General features: G+C 35.7%; 2 protein-coding genes across 3 annotated transcripts; one reads left to right on the top strand and one right to left on the bottom strand.

Moving 5' to 3' along the window:
- Positions 1-3302: 3302 nt before the first annotated feature.
- Positions 3303-5536, top strand: LOC109213039 (BTB/POZ domain-containing protein At2g24240-like). The gene has a single exon (XM_019376787.1). It carries the CDS (start codon positions 3860-3862, stop codon positions 5183-5185), a length of 1326 nt encoding a protein of 441 aa, XP_019232332.1. The 5' UTR covers positions 3303-3859; the 3' UTR covers positions 5186-5536.
- A 2313-nt stretch (positions 5537-7849) lies between these two features.
- LOC109213035 (omega-6 fatty acid desaturase, chloroplastic) lies at positions 7850-15781 on the bottom strand. Of its 2 annotated transcripts, none has more exons than XM_019376782.1 (10): positions 15475-15780; positions 15326-15380; positions 13645-13889; positions 12863-13006; positions 12600-12751; positions 11767-11889; positions 11498-11675; positions 11268-11386; positions 9252-9366; positions 7850-8342 (listed from the first exon to the last, which is right to left on the bottom strand). In XM_019376782.1, exons 1-10 carry the CDS (start codon positions 15511-15513, stop codon positions 8181-8183), a joined length of 1332 nt encoding a protein of 443 aa, XP_019232327.1. In that variant the 5' UTR covers positions 15514-15780; the 3' UTR covers positions 7850-8180. The 2 variants fall into 2 exon arrangements, with proteins under 2 accessions (XP_019232327.1, XP_019232328.1); XM_019376783.1 differs by having other exon boundaries at positions 7890-8342; positions 13645-13883; positions 15475-15781.
- Positions 15782-16949: the final 1168 nt, after the last annotated feature.

Genomic DNA, 16949 nt, shown 5'->3' with positions numbered 1-16949 from the left:
CTATTAAAACATTCTAATGAGAGAATTTTCTTAGTAAAACATAATAGTTATTTTTTTAGCCGTCTGACAATAATATTTCGTTGATGTACACTTTCAAGGTTAGCTGAATTTAGTAATTAAACATAAACATCAATATGATACCTAAATAATAATAATCACTTCACATTCGTAAAAGATATAACAATTTAGTAGATCTTAACATATGATATGAATATGGAAGAACAAAGAGATTAACGCATTTCAGTAACACTTGATGAGGAAGTGATCATACAACCCATTATTTAAGATTAATAAATACGGAGCACTTCATATACTATTAAATATTATATCCCGCAAATAATCCCAAATATTTCTTACTTTTTTTAAAGAAAATTCTACATAAAATCTTAAAAGTATATATAAAAATTATATATTTATATGTCGGTTTGGTTCGGGTATTTTTACTCAATACCAAACCAAATCAAACCAAACCTAGTCGGACTTTTTACTCGTTTTGGTTTGACTTTTCAGTTTGGTGCGGTTTTCCGATTTGGTTTGTACACCCCTACTCACCACATTAAAAAAGAATAAACATTATTATTTTGTTCTTTACCTTTATGCCTTACCGGGAGGTAGTAGTATTAGTTTTGTACTCTCTTATTCTTAGATATCTATTACCGCCTGTTGTTTCTTTCGCTTCAGTTATCTTATTATCTTGTTGTTATTACTGCTTGTTTATTTCTGCCTTCTTTTTCCTTTTTGCCTTGAGCCGAGAGTCTTCGGAAATAGTCTCACCACCTTCACAAGGTAGGGGTACTTGCGTACACACTACCTTCCTCATACCCCACTTGTGGGATTGCCATCGGTCGATTGTCGTTGTTATTATTTATTTTTTTAACTTTATTCAAGACATTTATTAGTTGCAAAAACTGATCGAAGTTGAAGGGTTACTACCTGTTAAAGTTCATCTAACACTTTGTCATCACTTGTTGAGTAGTTTTAGTAAAAAATTTGTATAAGTAAAGCATTTAATAGATATGACAAATTTACTTTGTTCTTGATTGTATAGTACAGTTGTGTTTTCTTTGTCTCCTTCAAATGTTTGTTATACACTTTTGTTTATATTGATTTGTAGTTACTGAGCTTTTCAATATTCATTCTACCTCTTCATATGGCAAATGGCAATACATAAATTTCTATTTCATTTGTTCAAATAAGACGAAACTAGAGAGGGATGAGTTCTTGAACTATTCATTTAGTTAGTTATGACTCCAAATCATCTTTCTATATCTTACCTGACTTGAATGAGTCCCTTTTTATGTGTTTCACTCGCGTTTTGATGATTATTTATGTCGGGATAGAAAATGACATAGCGTTCCTGATAGAAAATGACGGCTCTTTTAGAAAAATAAACTTATTCAAGTTTTCTTTTCCCGAAGAAGTCCCGCTCCGACCGCCCAACAAGTCATTTACTTAAAATGACTTTCTTTGCAGTCCGCCCTTCCTTGAGTTATTCGTTCATGCAATACTTCTCCAAATCATCTTTCTATGACATCTTACCCGACTTGAATGAATCCCATTTTTTATATGTTTCACTCGCATTTTGATAATTACGCCAGGATTGAAAATGACATAGCATCCCTATAGAAAAATGACGACTCATTCAAAAAAACAAACTTATTCAAGTTCTTTTTCCCAAAGAAATCCCGCTCAACAAGTCATCTACTTAAAAGGACTTTTTTCGCAGTCCGCCCTTCCTTGACTTATTCGGTCATGTAATACTTATTACACATAAAGCACAAAATTTATTTCGACCCCATCATAGTTCTTAACCATTTCCTGGCACCGGACGTCATTGAACCATCTGTGATGGGGAGAGCTAATGCACAACATCGACTTTCTTTGTAAAAAGCTCGACCAGCGAGAAAAAGTGTTTGGCCGAAGCCAAAAAGAGGGTGACCCAACTTATCCGTTTTAACATATATATCTTCACTTGGGGGAAGTTTTTCAAAAGAGTGTTACAGTCTAGCGAAGAGTGTAAGCCTATAAGCTTATCGACAACAGACACACAATAAATAAAATAAAATTGCAAAGGAAAGAGACTCCTCAAAGCCTATTTTACAAGCCAATAGACAAAGTAGTATTTTTTTTTTTTTTCATAAACAATTAAAAGGTAAGAACTTAATAACGAAAAACACTTATATTAACAACCTCAAAAGAAAAATAGGAAAAGAAAAGAGAGGTGCTTAATTATCTAAACTTCCAAAAAAAAAAGGGACAAGATAAGAATGAACAATAAAAAAGGGTGATTAGAATGATGACTAATTGGAACCATAATTTTGTACACATATTTTTGAACTGTCTCCAAGATTTAATAATTGTCACAATCTCCAATTTCCATGACAACTTCCTAAAAGTTCTATTCCATAAAAAAAAATAACCATTGGGAAAAATAAACAAATACCTAACGCACAAGACACGCTCTCTTCTTCTTATTCCCAAAAGAGAGCTGACTTTTCTTTTGAAGAATATAGACTTAAAACTAACCCACCAACAAATAAATAAATAAATACCATCAAAGGATGTGGTGAATGATGAGTACTTTTTCATTTTTAATTAAAATCTCAATAAATGGAGTCGCCTTTGGTATGCATACTTTATTTCCTTCCCCCCCCCCCCCCCCCTCCCAACCCCAACCACACACACAGGGGCGGAGCTAGAGTACCGTCGGCGGGTTCGATCGAACCCAGTAGCTTTGGTTCAAACCCTGTATATGTCTTAAAAAATCCATTGAATATGGATAAATTATTAATTTAGAACCCAGTAACTTAAAACGATTAGAATCCCGAACCCATAAGCTTGAAATCCTGGCTCCGCCTCTGCACACACACCAAGTGGGACTTTTCGGGTTGCAATGGGTCTCTTGGTATCACACCTCGGTATGGTCGAACATTCGGCCACGGGCATAAGTCGCGGCCCCGCCAGCTACCTTGGATTATCTTGGTCGGAAAATTGGGGTCTTTTGAGCAGGTTGTCTCCTCTCTGATGATGTGCGTTCATTGTTGCCTGTATAGGCGCAAATAAGGGTTAGGCGAGCTTCAAAAAGGGTACCGGATAGCGGGTGGAAACCAAAAATAAAAAAATAAAAAACTTAATGAAACCACATTTAACCATTTTTTAGGAGTACACAACAACCTTATTTTTCTTGACCATTTGATCAAAAATCCAAATAATCAATGGCCAATAACAAAAGATGGATTAACTGGGACCTACATTAGACAATGAATTTATAAAATGCTTAGCTTGTGTTCAGACTTAGCAAGACCTCAAAAAAGAGAAAGAAAAGAAAAAGATCAAAAGGAAACAAACACAAGATTCAATTTTTTTGAAACCCAACACCCTCCAATTCCATTTTTCTTCTTCATTTCCCATTTCTAGACCAAAAATCTTTGAAAAATATTCAAAACCCATCTCTAAAATCCTTCAATCTTCAATACCCAGATCATAGATTTTTTTTAAATTTTGATATTTTCTTCTATTTTTCTCTCTGACCACCATTTTCCTCTGTTTTTTTTTTCCTTCTTTGTGATCATCATTATGATAGGTGTCTTACTGTCTTTTCCACGTGATTTGGCATTTGAGGCTGTGTCCTCTTAATTGTATAGACTCTTGAATTCAAAATTTTCAGTATAATTAATTGTTTGTTCATAAAAATTCCGTTTTGATTACTACCTACTCTAATTCTTGAAGTTATTGCTTCTGTATCCTTATTTTCTCTGTTTAAATATTTTCCAAGTTAGGTGTTTTTCTCAATTCAACTTTGAATTTCAAGAGCCCTGTTTTTTCTTGACTCATAGTATCAGATACTGAAATTTGAGTAATGGGAATTCAAAAAGACAGGGTGAAATTTAATGTTGGTGGTAGAATTTTTGAAACTACAGCTACAACTTTGGCGAATGCTGGTCGGAATTCGCTATTTGGAGCCATGTTTGATAATGATTGGAACCTAAATTCTGATGCCACAACCACTGAACACTTCATTGATAGGAACCCTGATTGTTTCTCTGTCCTTCTTGACCTACTCAGAACAGGAGAGCTTTATGTACCACAAAATCTTCCTGAAAAGTTGTTATATAGAGAGGCTATGTATTATGGTTTGTTAGATCATGTCAGGTCAGCTAAGTGGGGTCCATTTGACGGAAACAGGCTCGGCCTAGCCAGGTCAGTGACAGGCCGAGCTCCGGGTGATGGCACGGCCATCCGGGCAGGCCCGGATGGCGGGTGCTGTGTGGCTCATGGTAGTATGGTTCATGTCTATGATTGGATGTTAGAAGAGCACCCTGCAATTAATCTTGATTATCAAAGGGTGAATGATGCAGGGTGGGTTGATTCGGAGAATATCGTGTTAAGTGCTTGTGAAAGACTAGGTAAAGGGGATGGAGGCATGGGTTTGTTTAGTGCATCCAATGGGGAGCTAAGGTACAAATTTCATGTCAAACATGAAAACCAAGTGAAGAGTTATACAGCTGGTGCATTGAGTTTTAGCTCAGATTATAAGTTGTTTTCTAGTTGTAAAGGTAGAAGTAATGAGTATGGGATTGGTGTATGGGACCAAGTTACTGGAAAACAGATAGATTTTTTCTATGAGCCACCTGGTTGGTCTCTTGGTGATGCTGACAAGTTGCAATGGTTACATGGTACTAACTGTTTGTTGGTTGCTACTTTGTTTCCAAGGAAGGACAATTGTTACATTAGTTTGTTGGATTTTAGGGACAAGAGTATGGTTTGGTCATGGTCTGATGTTGGCGCGCCCATAACGGATGAGAGAAGAGTTAGGGACGCGATAGCAATGGAGGAAACAAGCTCTATTTGTGTGGTGAATGAGTATGAAGATTTGGGGTTTATGGATTTGAGGAGGAGTGCTGGAAGTGTAAGGTGGAGTTCAAGAAGTAGGTTGATGAAGGGGAAAATGCCGGATGAGCCGTGTTATCCTAAACTGGCATTGCACGAGGGGCAGTTGTTCTCATCGATGAACGATTGCATTTCTGTGTTTTGTGGTCCGGATTATGTTCTTACATCAAGGCTTCGACGTAGCTATGGTGGTTCAATTTGTGATTTCTCAATAGGTGGTGATCGTCTTTTCGCTCTTCACAGTGAAGAAAATGTATTTGATATATGGGAAACTCCTCCTCCACCAATTGTATAACAACAACAACAACAACAAATCCAATGAAATCCCACAAGTGGGATCTGACGAGGGTAGTATGTACGCAGACCTTATGCCTACCTTGAAAAAGTAGAGAGGCTGTTTCCGACAGACCTCCACCAATTGTATGATTTTTATGTTTTGTTATCCATAGATGAGTGATTTTTGTTCTCCCTTTTTCTTCAGATTGTTAAGAGTGATGTAACAAGAAACTACAGCAGATGATTTTAGGATAGGGAAACTAAACAGAAATGAGTGTGTAATACTATCTAGATTTGTGAGTTTGTGTATACATTTGAAACTGACATATTAAGGAAACAGATTGCTTAGCAATCAATATTTCAACTTTTACCTTTGCCTTACTTCTAATAGATGCATTCTTTCAATTCATTTTTGTTATCTTCATTGGACCACCTTATGATAAAGTACTACCAAATCTCTTTTGCATAAACCCTATCCAACAACCTTCTTTTGACCTAAGCTTTAACAAAGATTATTCCTCTTTATGTAGTAGTACAATACAATGTTAATTTAAAAGTTACCTAGTAAGATTCCAGATTGCCAACACTTAAAAGAATTGTGTTTGGGGGGGGGGGGGGGGGGGTNAGGTTGGGGGTGTGGTGATATCATTTGCATGTGAGCAATTGTAACTACTCAGCCAGGCTAAGATTGCTTATTAGTGGTTTATCTAAGAAAAAGAGGTAAAGTTTTGCTTTGTTTTTCCAGATCAGTAGGGTAACTCTTTCTGTCACTGAAACATAGGGGCATCTTTTTCTCTTTCTTTATTTTCCTTAAACGGTAGTTTTTTGGTCAGTTTATGCGCACCTCGACTATTCCACTAAATACTTACAGTATCGAGTAACTCTCTTCATCAAACGCTTTTAGAAGTCTCTTTCCTTTTCAGGCGACTTTATTTTATTGTGTTTGTCGTGGATAAGCTTATAGTCGTATAGCTCTTTTGAAAAACCCCCAAGTGAACATATATATGTTAAACGGATAAGAGGGTCACCCTCTTTTTGGCTTCGGCCAAACATTTTTTCTTGTTGGTCGAGCTTTTTACAAAAAAAAACGATGCAAGAACGTATTCTTTAATCTAAGCTTCTTCCTTGTGCATTAGTTCCACCATCATAGATGGTTCAATCACGCCCGGTGCCATCAAATAATTGAGAACTACGATGGGGTCGAAATGAATTTTGTTCTTCGTATTCAATAAGTATTGCATGACTGAATAATTCAAAGAAGGGCGGACTGCAGGGAGGGTTCTTTTAAGCAGATGACTCATCGAGCGGTCGGAGCGGGATTTGTTTTTCTAAAGGAATCATCATTTTCTTCCAGTGCCAGTAACTCTCTCCACCGGATACTTACAGTACCGAATAACTCTCTCTATCAAACGCTTAAGCAGATAGAAAGAAATCACCTAATTTTCTTTTGATTGTTCCAGAAATTATATCCCGGTCATCGGGGAATTTTTATCTCACTTCATTGACCAATAGGCCACGGCCTCGGAATGATGAGGACATCTTTTTCCTGTTTTGCAGTTAAAACAAGATTGCTGGTAACTATAGGATAAAAAAGGGGAGGTTACTGTAAAAACAGATCATATCAACAAATGCTGACTCTTGCCTTTTAGTCTCTGCCATTAATGAAATCTGGAGCCGGCATTACTTGTTTAATGGAACCACTAATCACTTTTTAATGATTAATAATATTCATCAAAAAGCACAACGCCTAATACACGACAAATTTTTCAAAATTATAATAATGCAGATCATTAAATTAAGTTTAAACTTCTATAATGGGAGCAAATCCCCATTTAAGAAACCCTACAATCAACATGAAAATTGCTGTACTCTTTTGACTTTCGCCTGCGTACAACGACAATCTAGAAAAGCATTATCTCAAAACAAGGATCATTAAACAAAACAACTACTAATACCGTCAAACTTCGCTGTAACAGCCTCGTTTATTTCAATATTTTTTTACTGGTACAGTGAAGTGTTGTTATAAATTGCATATATTATAATATAACGTAAAAATAGGTTCTGAAAAAAACTTGACTTTTACAATGAATAACTGTTATATAGAGATGCTATTATAGACAGCTCTGACTGTTAGTATTTTTTTAAAGTATGACTCCTCTTATCTAAGACAATACATTAATATAAGTACATCAGATTTACAACCTGTTAGCATGAGGTTTAGATGTCCAAAATGCAAAATAACAAATAGACGGATAACTCAATAACAACAACAACAACAAATTCAGTGTAATTCCACAAGTGGGGTTTGGGGAGGGTAATGTATACGCCGACCTTACCCCCACCTTACGAAGACAGAGAGGATGTTTCCGATAGACCCTCGGCTCAAGAATAGTGAAAAGGAAGCAACAAACAATAGCAACAACAACGTAATAGAGCAACAACAACAACGACCCAATGAAATCTCACTAGTGGGGTCTGGGGAGGGTAGTGTGTACGCAGACCATACCCCTACCCCAAGGGATAGAGAGGTTGTTTCCAAAAGGCCCTCGACTCAAGAAGACGAAAAGAGATAATATATCAGTACCATCAATAAAAACCATAAAAAAAATTAACAGCATCATAAGAAACAAGGTAATAGGGCAATGGAGTAAAATGGCACAGCGAATAGACAGATAACTCAGTGTAAGAGAAATCACTGTCAACCATCTATTGAATCGACCTCGAAAAGAAGAACATAATGAAACTTTGGTATTAAATAACCAACATGTTATTCATGGATACTTATTCTATAAAAAAGATCACAAAATGTGATTTCCTTCAGAAATTTAAATTACTGTATACTACACTTAAACTACCAAGAAACTTCCTGAGAAGATATTTCTCACTCTGATGTGTTAAAACAAGTCTTCCAATGTAGGTGAGAACTTGAAATTTGGGCCTGGACCGCTTAACCGGACCCAAAAAAAATGGAAGGATACCTTCCCAAAGAATGAGCCGAGCAAAGTGCACACTAATCAAGCATAGTCGGGCATTACTTTTTTAAGGAATGTAATCGGCTGGGCTTCTTCAGGGACAACTTCGTCAAAGGAAACGTAATTCTGCTCCTTATCGTAAACGTGACATATAGTGAGTATTGTCTTCATTAGACGCCAGTTCCATGAAGCCTCGTTCAGGTACTGTTAGGTGTCAAGAACAAAACGCAAGATTGTCAATAACCATGCAAAACCATTGTAGATACACACACACACACAGAGGTGACAGTGCTTTCGTATCTTATTGCGCATATTTAATGGATATCTGACGAATTTTAGGTTGTTAAGGAAAAAATGTGGTCTGAGTTCATAAAGCACATTGCAGAAAATGCCAAGTGCCAACATCCAGAGGCGGAGTCAGTATTTACAGTTTGTGGGTTCTGATTTGTCACATAATTCATAGCTCGTCTTAGTTACTGGGTTAGCAATTAAATATATACATACTTAATGAACTTCTTAACACAAATACAGAGTGTAAGCAAAAATCATTCGGTTCAGTTGAACCCGTATCGAATAGGCTAGCTCCGCCACTGGCCGGAGTGGCGTACGCAGAACTTTTTGTAAGCGGTGTCACATTGTAGAAAGGGAGCATATAGCCTTATTATATATTATTTATTTTCTCCTTACTAGTACTTAGAATGGGCGTTGGCCTGTTGGTTATACGAAAATTTTGGTTTAGGAGTGGTCCGGAGCTCAAATCCTGCTCAACTTACAATTTTTTCCAAACAAAATAAAGCTTCACAGTTTGCCAAAAAATAGTTAGTGAAAAGGATCGAACACTAGACCCAGAGGAAATGAGTCAGGCGCTTAGCCAGTGGACCAAGAACACAATTGTGTTAAGCGGTGTCACTCTTTTATATACATAGTTAATTTGGTAGAATTTTCGAATTATTTGTATGTCATTTGGTAAAAAATTTTGAACGTGCATCCGCCCCTGCCCACCCCCACCCGCCAATGTCCCAAGGACGAACGAAACAAAAAAAAAGATACCCAATTAAAACGTCAATAAAAGAAATGAAAACATTGTCAAAGAGAAATGCTGGTTCATAATACCTTTCCCCAATTCTGTTGGAGAGATTGATGAGCTGCCCGTAAATTGTAACTCGGTATTCTGGGGGATATGTGGTGGGGGATATGAACATTGATATCATGACAAAGAACCTCAATCCTGTAGAAAAGAAAGAGCAAAGATCAGAAAAATGTATCTCAGACAAAAATGGGAAGAGAAAACAGAGGGAACAGTTCCTTAAAGCCAACTTAAAGAAACAAAAAATAGGAGAAAACTGAAAGTGTTATCTCTTAGACGCAATCAACTGTGACAGATTAATAGATCAGACTAATTCCATTTCCATTCTCAAGATTTTCAAATTGTAGACCCAATCGGTTGAGAGTGAGAGTACGGCCGCACTTTTTTAATGTCTGTTTGTCTTTATGTGGCCGGTCTTTATTCCCTTTTCTGGGCGAGGGGAAAAGTGGGGAGGAGATGAGAGGCTGTTTGAATGGAAATCACAAGTTGATAGTATATATTAGTTTTCGCTGAGATATGTTGTTTAATAGTATGGGGAGTAAAAGGATACTTATTTAACAGAACTTACGCTCTTACGCTCAAATGAGCAGGCACTTCCCAAACTATAAAGCAATGTTCTCTCAGTTAAATGTACATACTATCCCCTTTTTCATGGTTCGAAAAAAGAGGACAGGAAAATAGCAATTTCCTGAACAAGTTATCATTAAAATAAAACATGGATATCTGGGAGTATAACCAAACGGACATCGTTAGACTGCTTAGTCTCACCTTTCTGGCACTTATTATATTACTCCGATGGTGCCAAATTACTGACCTACTTTCGTTGTTCATCCTATAATACTTAATTCTTTTCTTAAGTAGAATATAATTTCCATGAAATTCAAACTAGTATCACTTTCAGTTATCAACTCCGTCACTTCTTGTTTCAAAAATTTTAAACACTTCATGTATGTACCTTGAAAACAATAATCTATTCTAATTCTCCTATTCTAATATCTATGCTAGCAGAAGTAGGTCATGATTTTGGACAAAGAAAAGTATATTTTAAGTGGAGTGGAGGAGGGAGCATTAAACAAAGAAAAAAGAGGTCACCTATTCTTTTTAGGCTGAAACGTAGCCTCGGAAACAGTAGGTTAGGAGAAAAATTGCATCAGTTTTGTGTGTAGGAAGCATAAGCTAATTTTCAATTATTTCCCGAGGATTTTCGAAACTAGGTTTCAAGATCTTATGTTTGTCACGAAAATAAGCTCAATTGATCTCATGGAGAAAAGAGGCAATTAAAGAGTGGATTTTACTCCTTTTTTTAAATAGTGGTGGTGTACTGGTGTCAGGGCTAGCGTTTGCATACTTCAACTATTCTACGAGTTACTTGTATCATCTACTAGAACGGGTATCAGGTAGTTCGGTTCACCAACATTTAGGCAGATAAGAAAAAGCCACCTAGTTTTTTGTCTTCTACTAAGATTCGTACCCTAAACTCCCATGATTTCCCTTTCAACTTCAATTACATAGGTCACACCTTATGTGCATTGTGGATTTTACATTTGAGAAAACCTTCTGATAAAGAAATAGTCTTGAAGCCTAACTCAACCCTAAAAGCTAACTCATGAGGCGAGGATTACCCAAACCATAAGGAGACAAAGTCCCCCATCCCTTAGCCGATGTGGAAGACTCAACACCCCCTCCCCCTCCCCCTCCCACATGCCCAGGCCGCTTAGAACATGGATAATATAATATAGGGGCCCAATATTGGTGACACAAAGAATTAGAATGGGTCCGGCTCTGATACCACGTGAGAAGTAAAGGCACATGAAATATTATTACTGATATGAGTTACTCAACTCTAATACAAGAGGCCTATTTATATCTATACTCTGCACAGTACAGAATACACATACTCCAATGTGGGACACTCAACCTACTATATACATAAACTATCTAGCACCTTCCACTCACTAAAGTATTTACAGATGTATAGTTAATTTATGCAAGATTAAGAATCGCTGGAAATGACAAGAAAGAGGATAAGAGAGATCAATTACCAACTAGGATAATCACAGTGAACTGTGCCATTTAGCTGGGCCTGAGCAGCATTCCACTCATCACAATTTTTGAAGGGTATGTGAGGTGCCGTATGATGAACCATTGTAAAAGTACTCATCTGATCATTTGAAATCAAATACAAAGTTAATAGTATCAGAACGCTTATCGAGCAAATCTTCAAGAATGAAGTACCAAGAGGGAATCACAGGAGAGCAGAAATTGTTATTACCCAAAAATGATAACCCAACCACGGCATTAACCAGAACTTCATCCATCCAATAATCCCCGTTTTCCAGATTATCAATGGCCAGCCAATTGCCATAAAAGCAAAGACGCAACCCAAACTTATTTTCACCCGGTTAATTTCATTTGGTCTGAACTTCTTCAAATTGAAATGACAGAGCCACCTAAATCAAGATTTGATATAGTAGATATGAATCAAGAAATTATAGACAACCATAGAAATTAGAAAATATGGCAATTTTCACAGCAGCATACCAGTGAGCTATAGACATCCAAGGTCGAAAGGGTCCATAACCAAATATAATTGCCTTCCTCAGAGCAGGGACCGAATCGAACTCCTCCTTCCAAACAGGCTGCCAAGCTGTATCTTCATGCAACCTGGAAATAGAGGGGAAAAGATGTGAAATTTAGAGTTTTCACATACTCCCTTCGTTTCAATTTATGTGACACGCTTTCCTTATTAGTCCATTCCAAAAAGAATCACACATTTCTATATTTGGAAACAATCTAACTTTAAACTTTTCGTGTTACCCATTTTACCCTTAATGAGAAATTATTATAGCCACACAAATTAAAAGCCACACAAAAACTACGTTACATAAATAAAGGAGTGAGTGGATGAATAATGAGTACAGAGTGCCAGAGTCTTAATATACTAAACAATTGCAAGGGAAGTTTTCATTGATAGACAAGATTTCTTAAAGTGGTTGCTTTTTAATTACCATTACTGGAAAGAGCTGCCATACTACATTAGTCTACAAACTGGCAACTACTTTTATACCACTTTTAGACATGAAGGCAAAATTTGAACGTCGATGAAGCTGACTTTCATTTATTTGAAGCTATCAACCACATTTACACCTATTATCTGACTTGTGTAGGATCAGTTGGCAAAAGTTTTTGGGTCACATAATTTAGAAAATAAATCTTGAATTCCAATATTGGCAAGTATTAAAGGAGCAACGCAGAATTATCTTTGGAACAGCTTAACACAATGGAATAAGACGTTGACATTTCACAGGTCATGCCACAAACAAAGATGTAATTAACTTGAAGAAAAATAAATGGAGAAGGGTCATTTGACGAACATGTTTGTTTTTGCGTGATGCCGATCATGCTTGAACCGCCATGGCTCATAGGGATATATCAACGGCAAAAAGGCTAGAGTTCCAATTATATCTTCCAAGAATTTGTTCTTTGAGAAGGATTTGTGAGCGCAATCATGTCCTATTACAAAGAACTTCACAAATAAAACCAAAAGAAGAAAGATGAGTTGGAGTTTTGTGGTTAAGAAAATGACAAATAAAAAATAAATAGTGGCAAGAACAAATCAAAGATTTACAGAACGCACCCCTGTAACTGCTGTTCCTGTCCAAGCCCAGGCCAGGGGAAGTAGATACCATGGAGCTTTGGCAATCATGAAAAGCCCGAGAGTATATGAAGTTACTGATATCAATACTGACTTCAATGCCTTCCCATTGTCAATCTCGAATACCTGATGCAGTAAACACAATCTAAAATGAAAATTGTGCCATTGATAGCAAGTTACTGAACAATGAAAGTTGTGTGGACTCTTCATTTACGGTGCGGCACCCGTGTCGACACAACACCGACACTGTATGGGTGTTGGATATTGTATCAGATCTGGTAAATCAACATTGGGTACTTCGACCACAAACTACGGAGAAATTAGAGGTAAGATTAGGCATTTTGATTTCTCAAGACAAAAGCTATTGTAGCTACAAATTGAGAATAAAATATTGAATTACTCACTGTAAAAGCTATATGTACGTTTTCCACATAGTGTCTCATAATTTAGACGTGCTTTTATAGCTCTATTTTTAGATATAGCTGAATCCTTGCACCCGTATTCGTACCTAGATCCGTATCCCTGAATCTTAAAATTTTGATCACAAAGGATCTTACCTCTAGATCCACGGCCATATTGGATACTCCGAGCAACTTAGCTCAGAAGGGACTGGATACTCACTTGTGTAATCTTTTACATAAACAGTACATCTCATACGAAAGAAGTGTGAGCAGCTAATGTACCAACGCCAATCACCAGATTCTAAAGGAAATGAGTGCAATATATAAATTTTCACACGCCTTTTTCATAGGAAATAATAGTACCTTCTTTGGGAGAGTCTCAGTAATATCTTTCATTGTGACGTTATCAGGTAGTGGTTCTCCAATTTGTCTAAAGCCATACATTTCACTTAACCGTTTCCTATCCTCTGCACTGTCTAACGGAGAAGGTGCTATCGGAACTGCAACAGCTCGTACAACATTTGTCTTTCTCAAAGAAATTAAGCAGCTTTTTTGTTTGGATCTTATCTGAGGTAGACTTTCCCACTTTAAACAATATGTTCCTGTTCCTATGCACAAACATAGGATCATACAGGAAGCTGGTCAGACACAACGCAAAATCCATTCGAGGCTTCAATAATTTGAAGCACAGAGATCAAAGAATTCAGTTATTGTGACGGTTTTCAACATAGTTACTAAAACTTGGCCTGACGCCGTGCAATACATGAGAATCTTAGTATTCATATCTTAAATGCGAAATTGCTTTAAATATTTTCAGATATATCAAGATGAGCCAATATACATAATGAATATGTTTGTTAACATTAACATTTCTAGGTTCTCGCTATCAAACACTCTCCAAAATTTAGAAATTATTTCGAATGGACTATTGGATAAAACAATAAGTGAAGAAAGTCGTTTTTCCCCTTTAATGGAAAATATTTTTCAGGGAAAACATTATTTGGAGTTTGGTTGCCAGAAAATGACTTACTTTCTGGAAACCTTTTTCCTTCGTACCAAACGCAGCCAGAGAGTAAACATACACAGATGAAAACCCACAGAGTATAGCCACTAATTTTCAGCAATCAATTACACAACTAAATCCAAACATAAGTAACCTTGCATAATACCATTCAAAGAAAATACATTTATGTGTTCCAATATTATATGAGTTGAATTAGATGAAACATATGAGGATTCATATCAATGATCCCAACTTGTTTAGGAATGAGGCATAGTTGTTGTTTATATGCTCCACTATCAAATCCCCCCCCCCCCCTCCCCAAAACCCCCAACAAATATCACAATTCAAGCAACAAGGCGATCCACAAAAACACACTTTATCTTTTACAGCTTGTTTGGATGGTTGTTTACCTGTTATATTGTATCATATTGTATTGATACTTTAAATACAATGTTTGTTTTGATTATTCAAATATTATTGTATCGTATCATTAAATCAGTCGTTATGTAACGACGAAAAGTGTCATTTATGTAATGACCGATTTGATGTGGTCGCGTCGCTACCTTTTTTTTTTTCATCTTGACCTTCCTTATTATTAAATAATCCTATTTTATACTTTACCTTACCTTTTTATATAATAATTCTACCTCGTACCTTACTTTTTCTTTGTAATATTACAAGTTTATTCTTTATATTATTGGTGCATGACATATAAAAAACGGTAAACAATACAATCTATCCAAACATTTTATACATCAAAACGATACAGTGCAATACAATACAATATATTATGGAACGATGCATAACAACCATCCAAAACAAATAGTTAGTCTGTCCCAAAAAAGAATGACAATTTTCTATATTTAGAAAGAATTTAACTTTAGACTTTTTATCTACCCTTAATAAAATAATTTATAACCACACAAATGTGTACGGTTTATTTTAAACTACAAACTTCAAAAGTCACACTTTTTTTCTTAAATTTCATGTTCAATCAAACAATGTCAAGCATAGAACTTATATATATACACACACACAAACCTGAAGAAGCAACTTGGGCAATTCTAGTGCTATGAATTGGTCTTTTCTTGGAGGCCTAAACAAAAAGAAAAAACATAAGCTTGCATTTAAAATTAAACAGTATAGCAAAAAATGGGAGGAAAAAATAATTAAAGAAATGGGGAATGTACCAAGAATAGAAAACCAGAATCTGCAACACTACAAGCCATAGCTAATTATAGTGCAATTTAGCAGTTCAAGAATTCACAAAATCAAAAACCCCACTTAGCTAATATAGTCCTTTAGCCCTTTTTTTCTCACCCCTTACCAAAATAACCAATAAAAATTGGTTCTTTGAAGATAAAGGGTGAAGGGTAGAGAAAAGACCAAGAAAATTATTTGTGTTGCAGTAGTAGCCTAAGGGGGTAAAAAATTTCACATGGGAATATTTATAGTAGTTTGAGTTTGAGGTATGAGGTTTTACAACAATTCAATTGGACGGAAAATGGCTGCTTGGACCAAGTGTGGATAGAATTTTGTTCTAGGATTTTGCGGACCCCTTGTGCGACAGTTGCAGACTATTTGTGGTCAATTTGTAATTTGTCTATTTCCTTGGTTCATTAGAGTTCACAAATTATTGGAGAAGTGCGAATATTACTAATATTTTTTTTTTAAAGTGGTATTCGATATACAAATTGTTTGATTGACTTATATAAAGTACCTTTTAAGCTACAAGTCAAAAATCATAAGTCGGTAATATTCAACTTTTGACTTTTGGCTTATTTTTGTGCTTTTATGCTTAAAAGTAAGTGCTTTTAAGCACTTTTTATCATTGTCAAACAACACACAAACTAAAAAAGTGCTTAAAAGTCAATAAGCACTTAAAATAAGCCAATCGAAACAACCTCATAGCTTGGAATACTATTTTTAGAGCCCGCTTGGACACAAGAATTTTTTTCACTTTTTTTCAAAATTTTTTTATATTTTTCCGAAATTAGTATTTGGTCATAAAATTTTTAATTTTCACTTGTAGATGAATTTTGGAATTTTTCGAAAATTTAAAAAACTCCAAAAAGCTTTTTTTAAATTTTCACTCAGATCACTCATAAAACTTCAAAAACAACCCAAAAATATATTCATGTCCAAACACAACTCTAATTTTCAAATACCATTTTCACTAAAAACAATCACTTTTTTTTTTAATTTTATAACTCTTATGTCCAAACGCCCACTTAGAGCACCTTTTAAATGGCACCAAGTAGCTAATTTTAAGGGCACGGTTTAAAATATATTCAGTTTTTAAAAATTATATAATATTTAACTAAGATTTGACAAGCATCACACTATTCCTTCTCCTCTTTCTCATTCTTATTTCTACCTTCGGCTCTGAAATTTTATAATGGCATAACCTAATTTCACACCCGAAAATTTGAAGTTTAAATTGCACAATCTGAAATTTGAAGAGAGAGTTACGTTTTTAAAACTTTATAAATTTCGACATGCTTTAAATACCTAAAAGTGATTATTAGTGCACTTCGCCCTATTTCACGAGCTTCGAATCGGTCAAACTACTCCCACCAATAACTAGGCATATAATAATCACCTAAAAGTTATTGTCTCTGATAGGATTTTAACCTAATTTTTCATATGGCTCATTTCGCTAATT

This window comes from Nicotiana attenuata, unplaced genomic scaffold (genome assembly GCF_001879085.1).
Source record: "Nicotiana attenuata strain UT unplaced genomic scaffold, NIATTr2, whole genome shotgun sequence".
NCBI classification, from domain to species: Eukaryota; Viridiplantae; Streptophyta; class Magnoliopsida; order Solanales; family Solanaceae; genus Nicotiana; species Nicotiana attenuata.
This window is presented reverse-complemented; position numbering and strand designations above follow the sequence as displayed.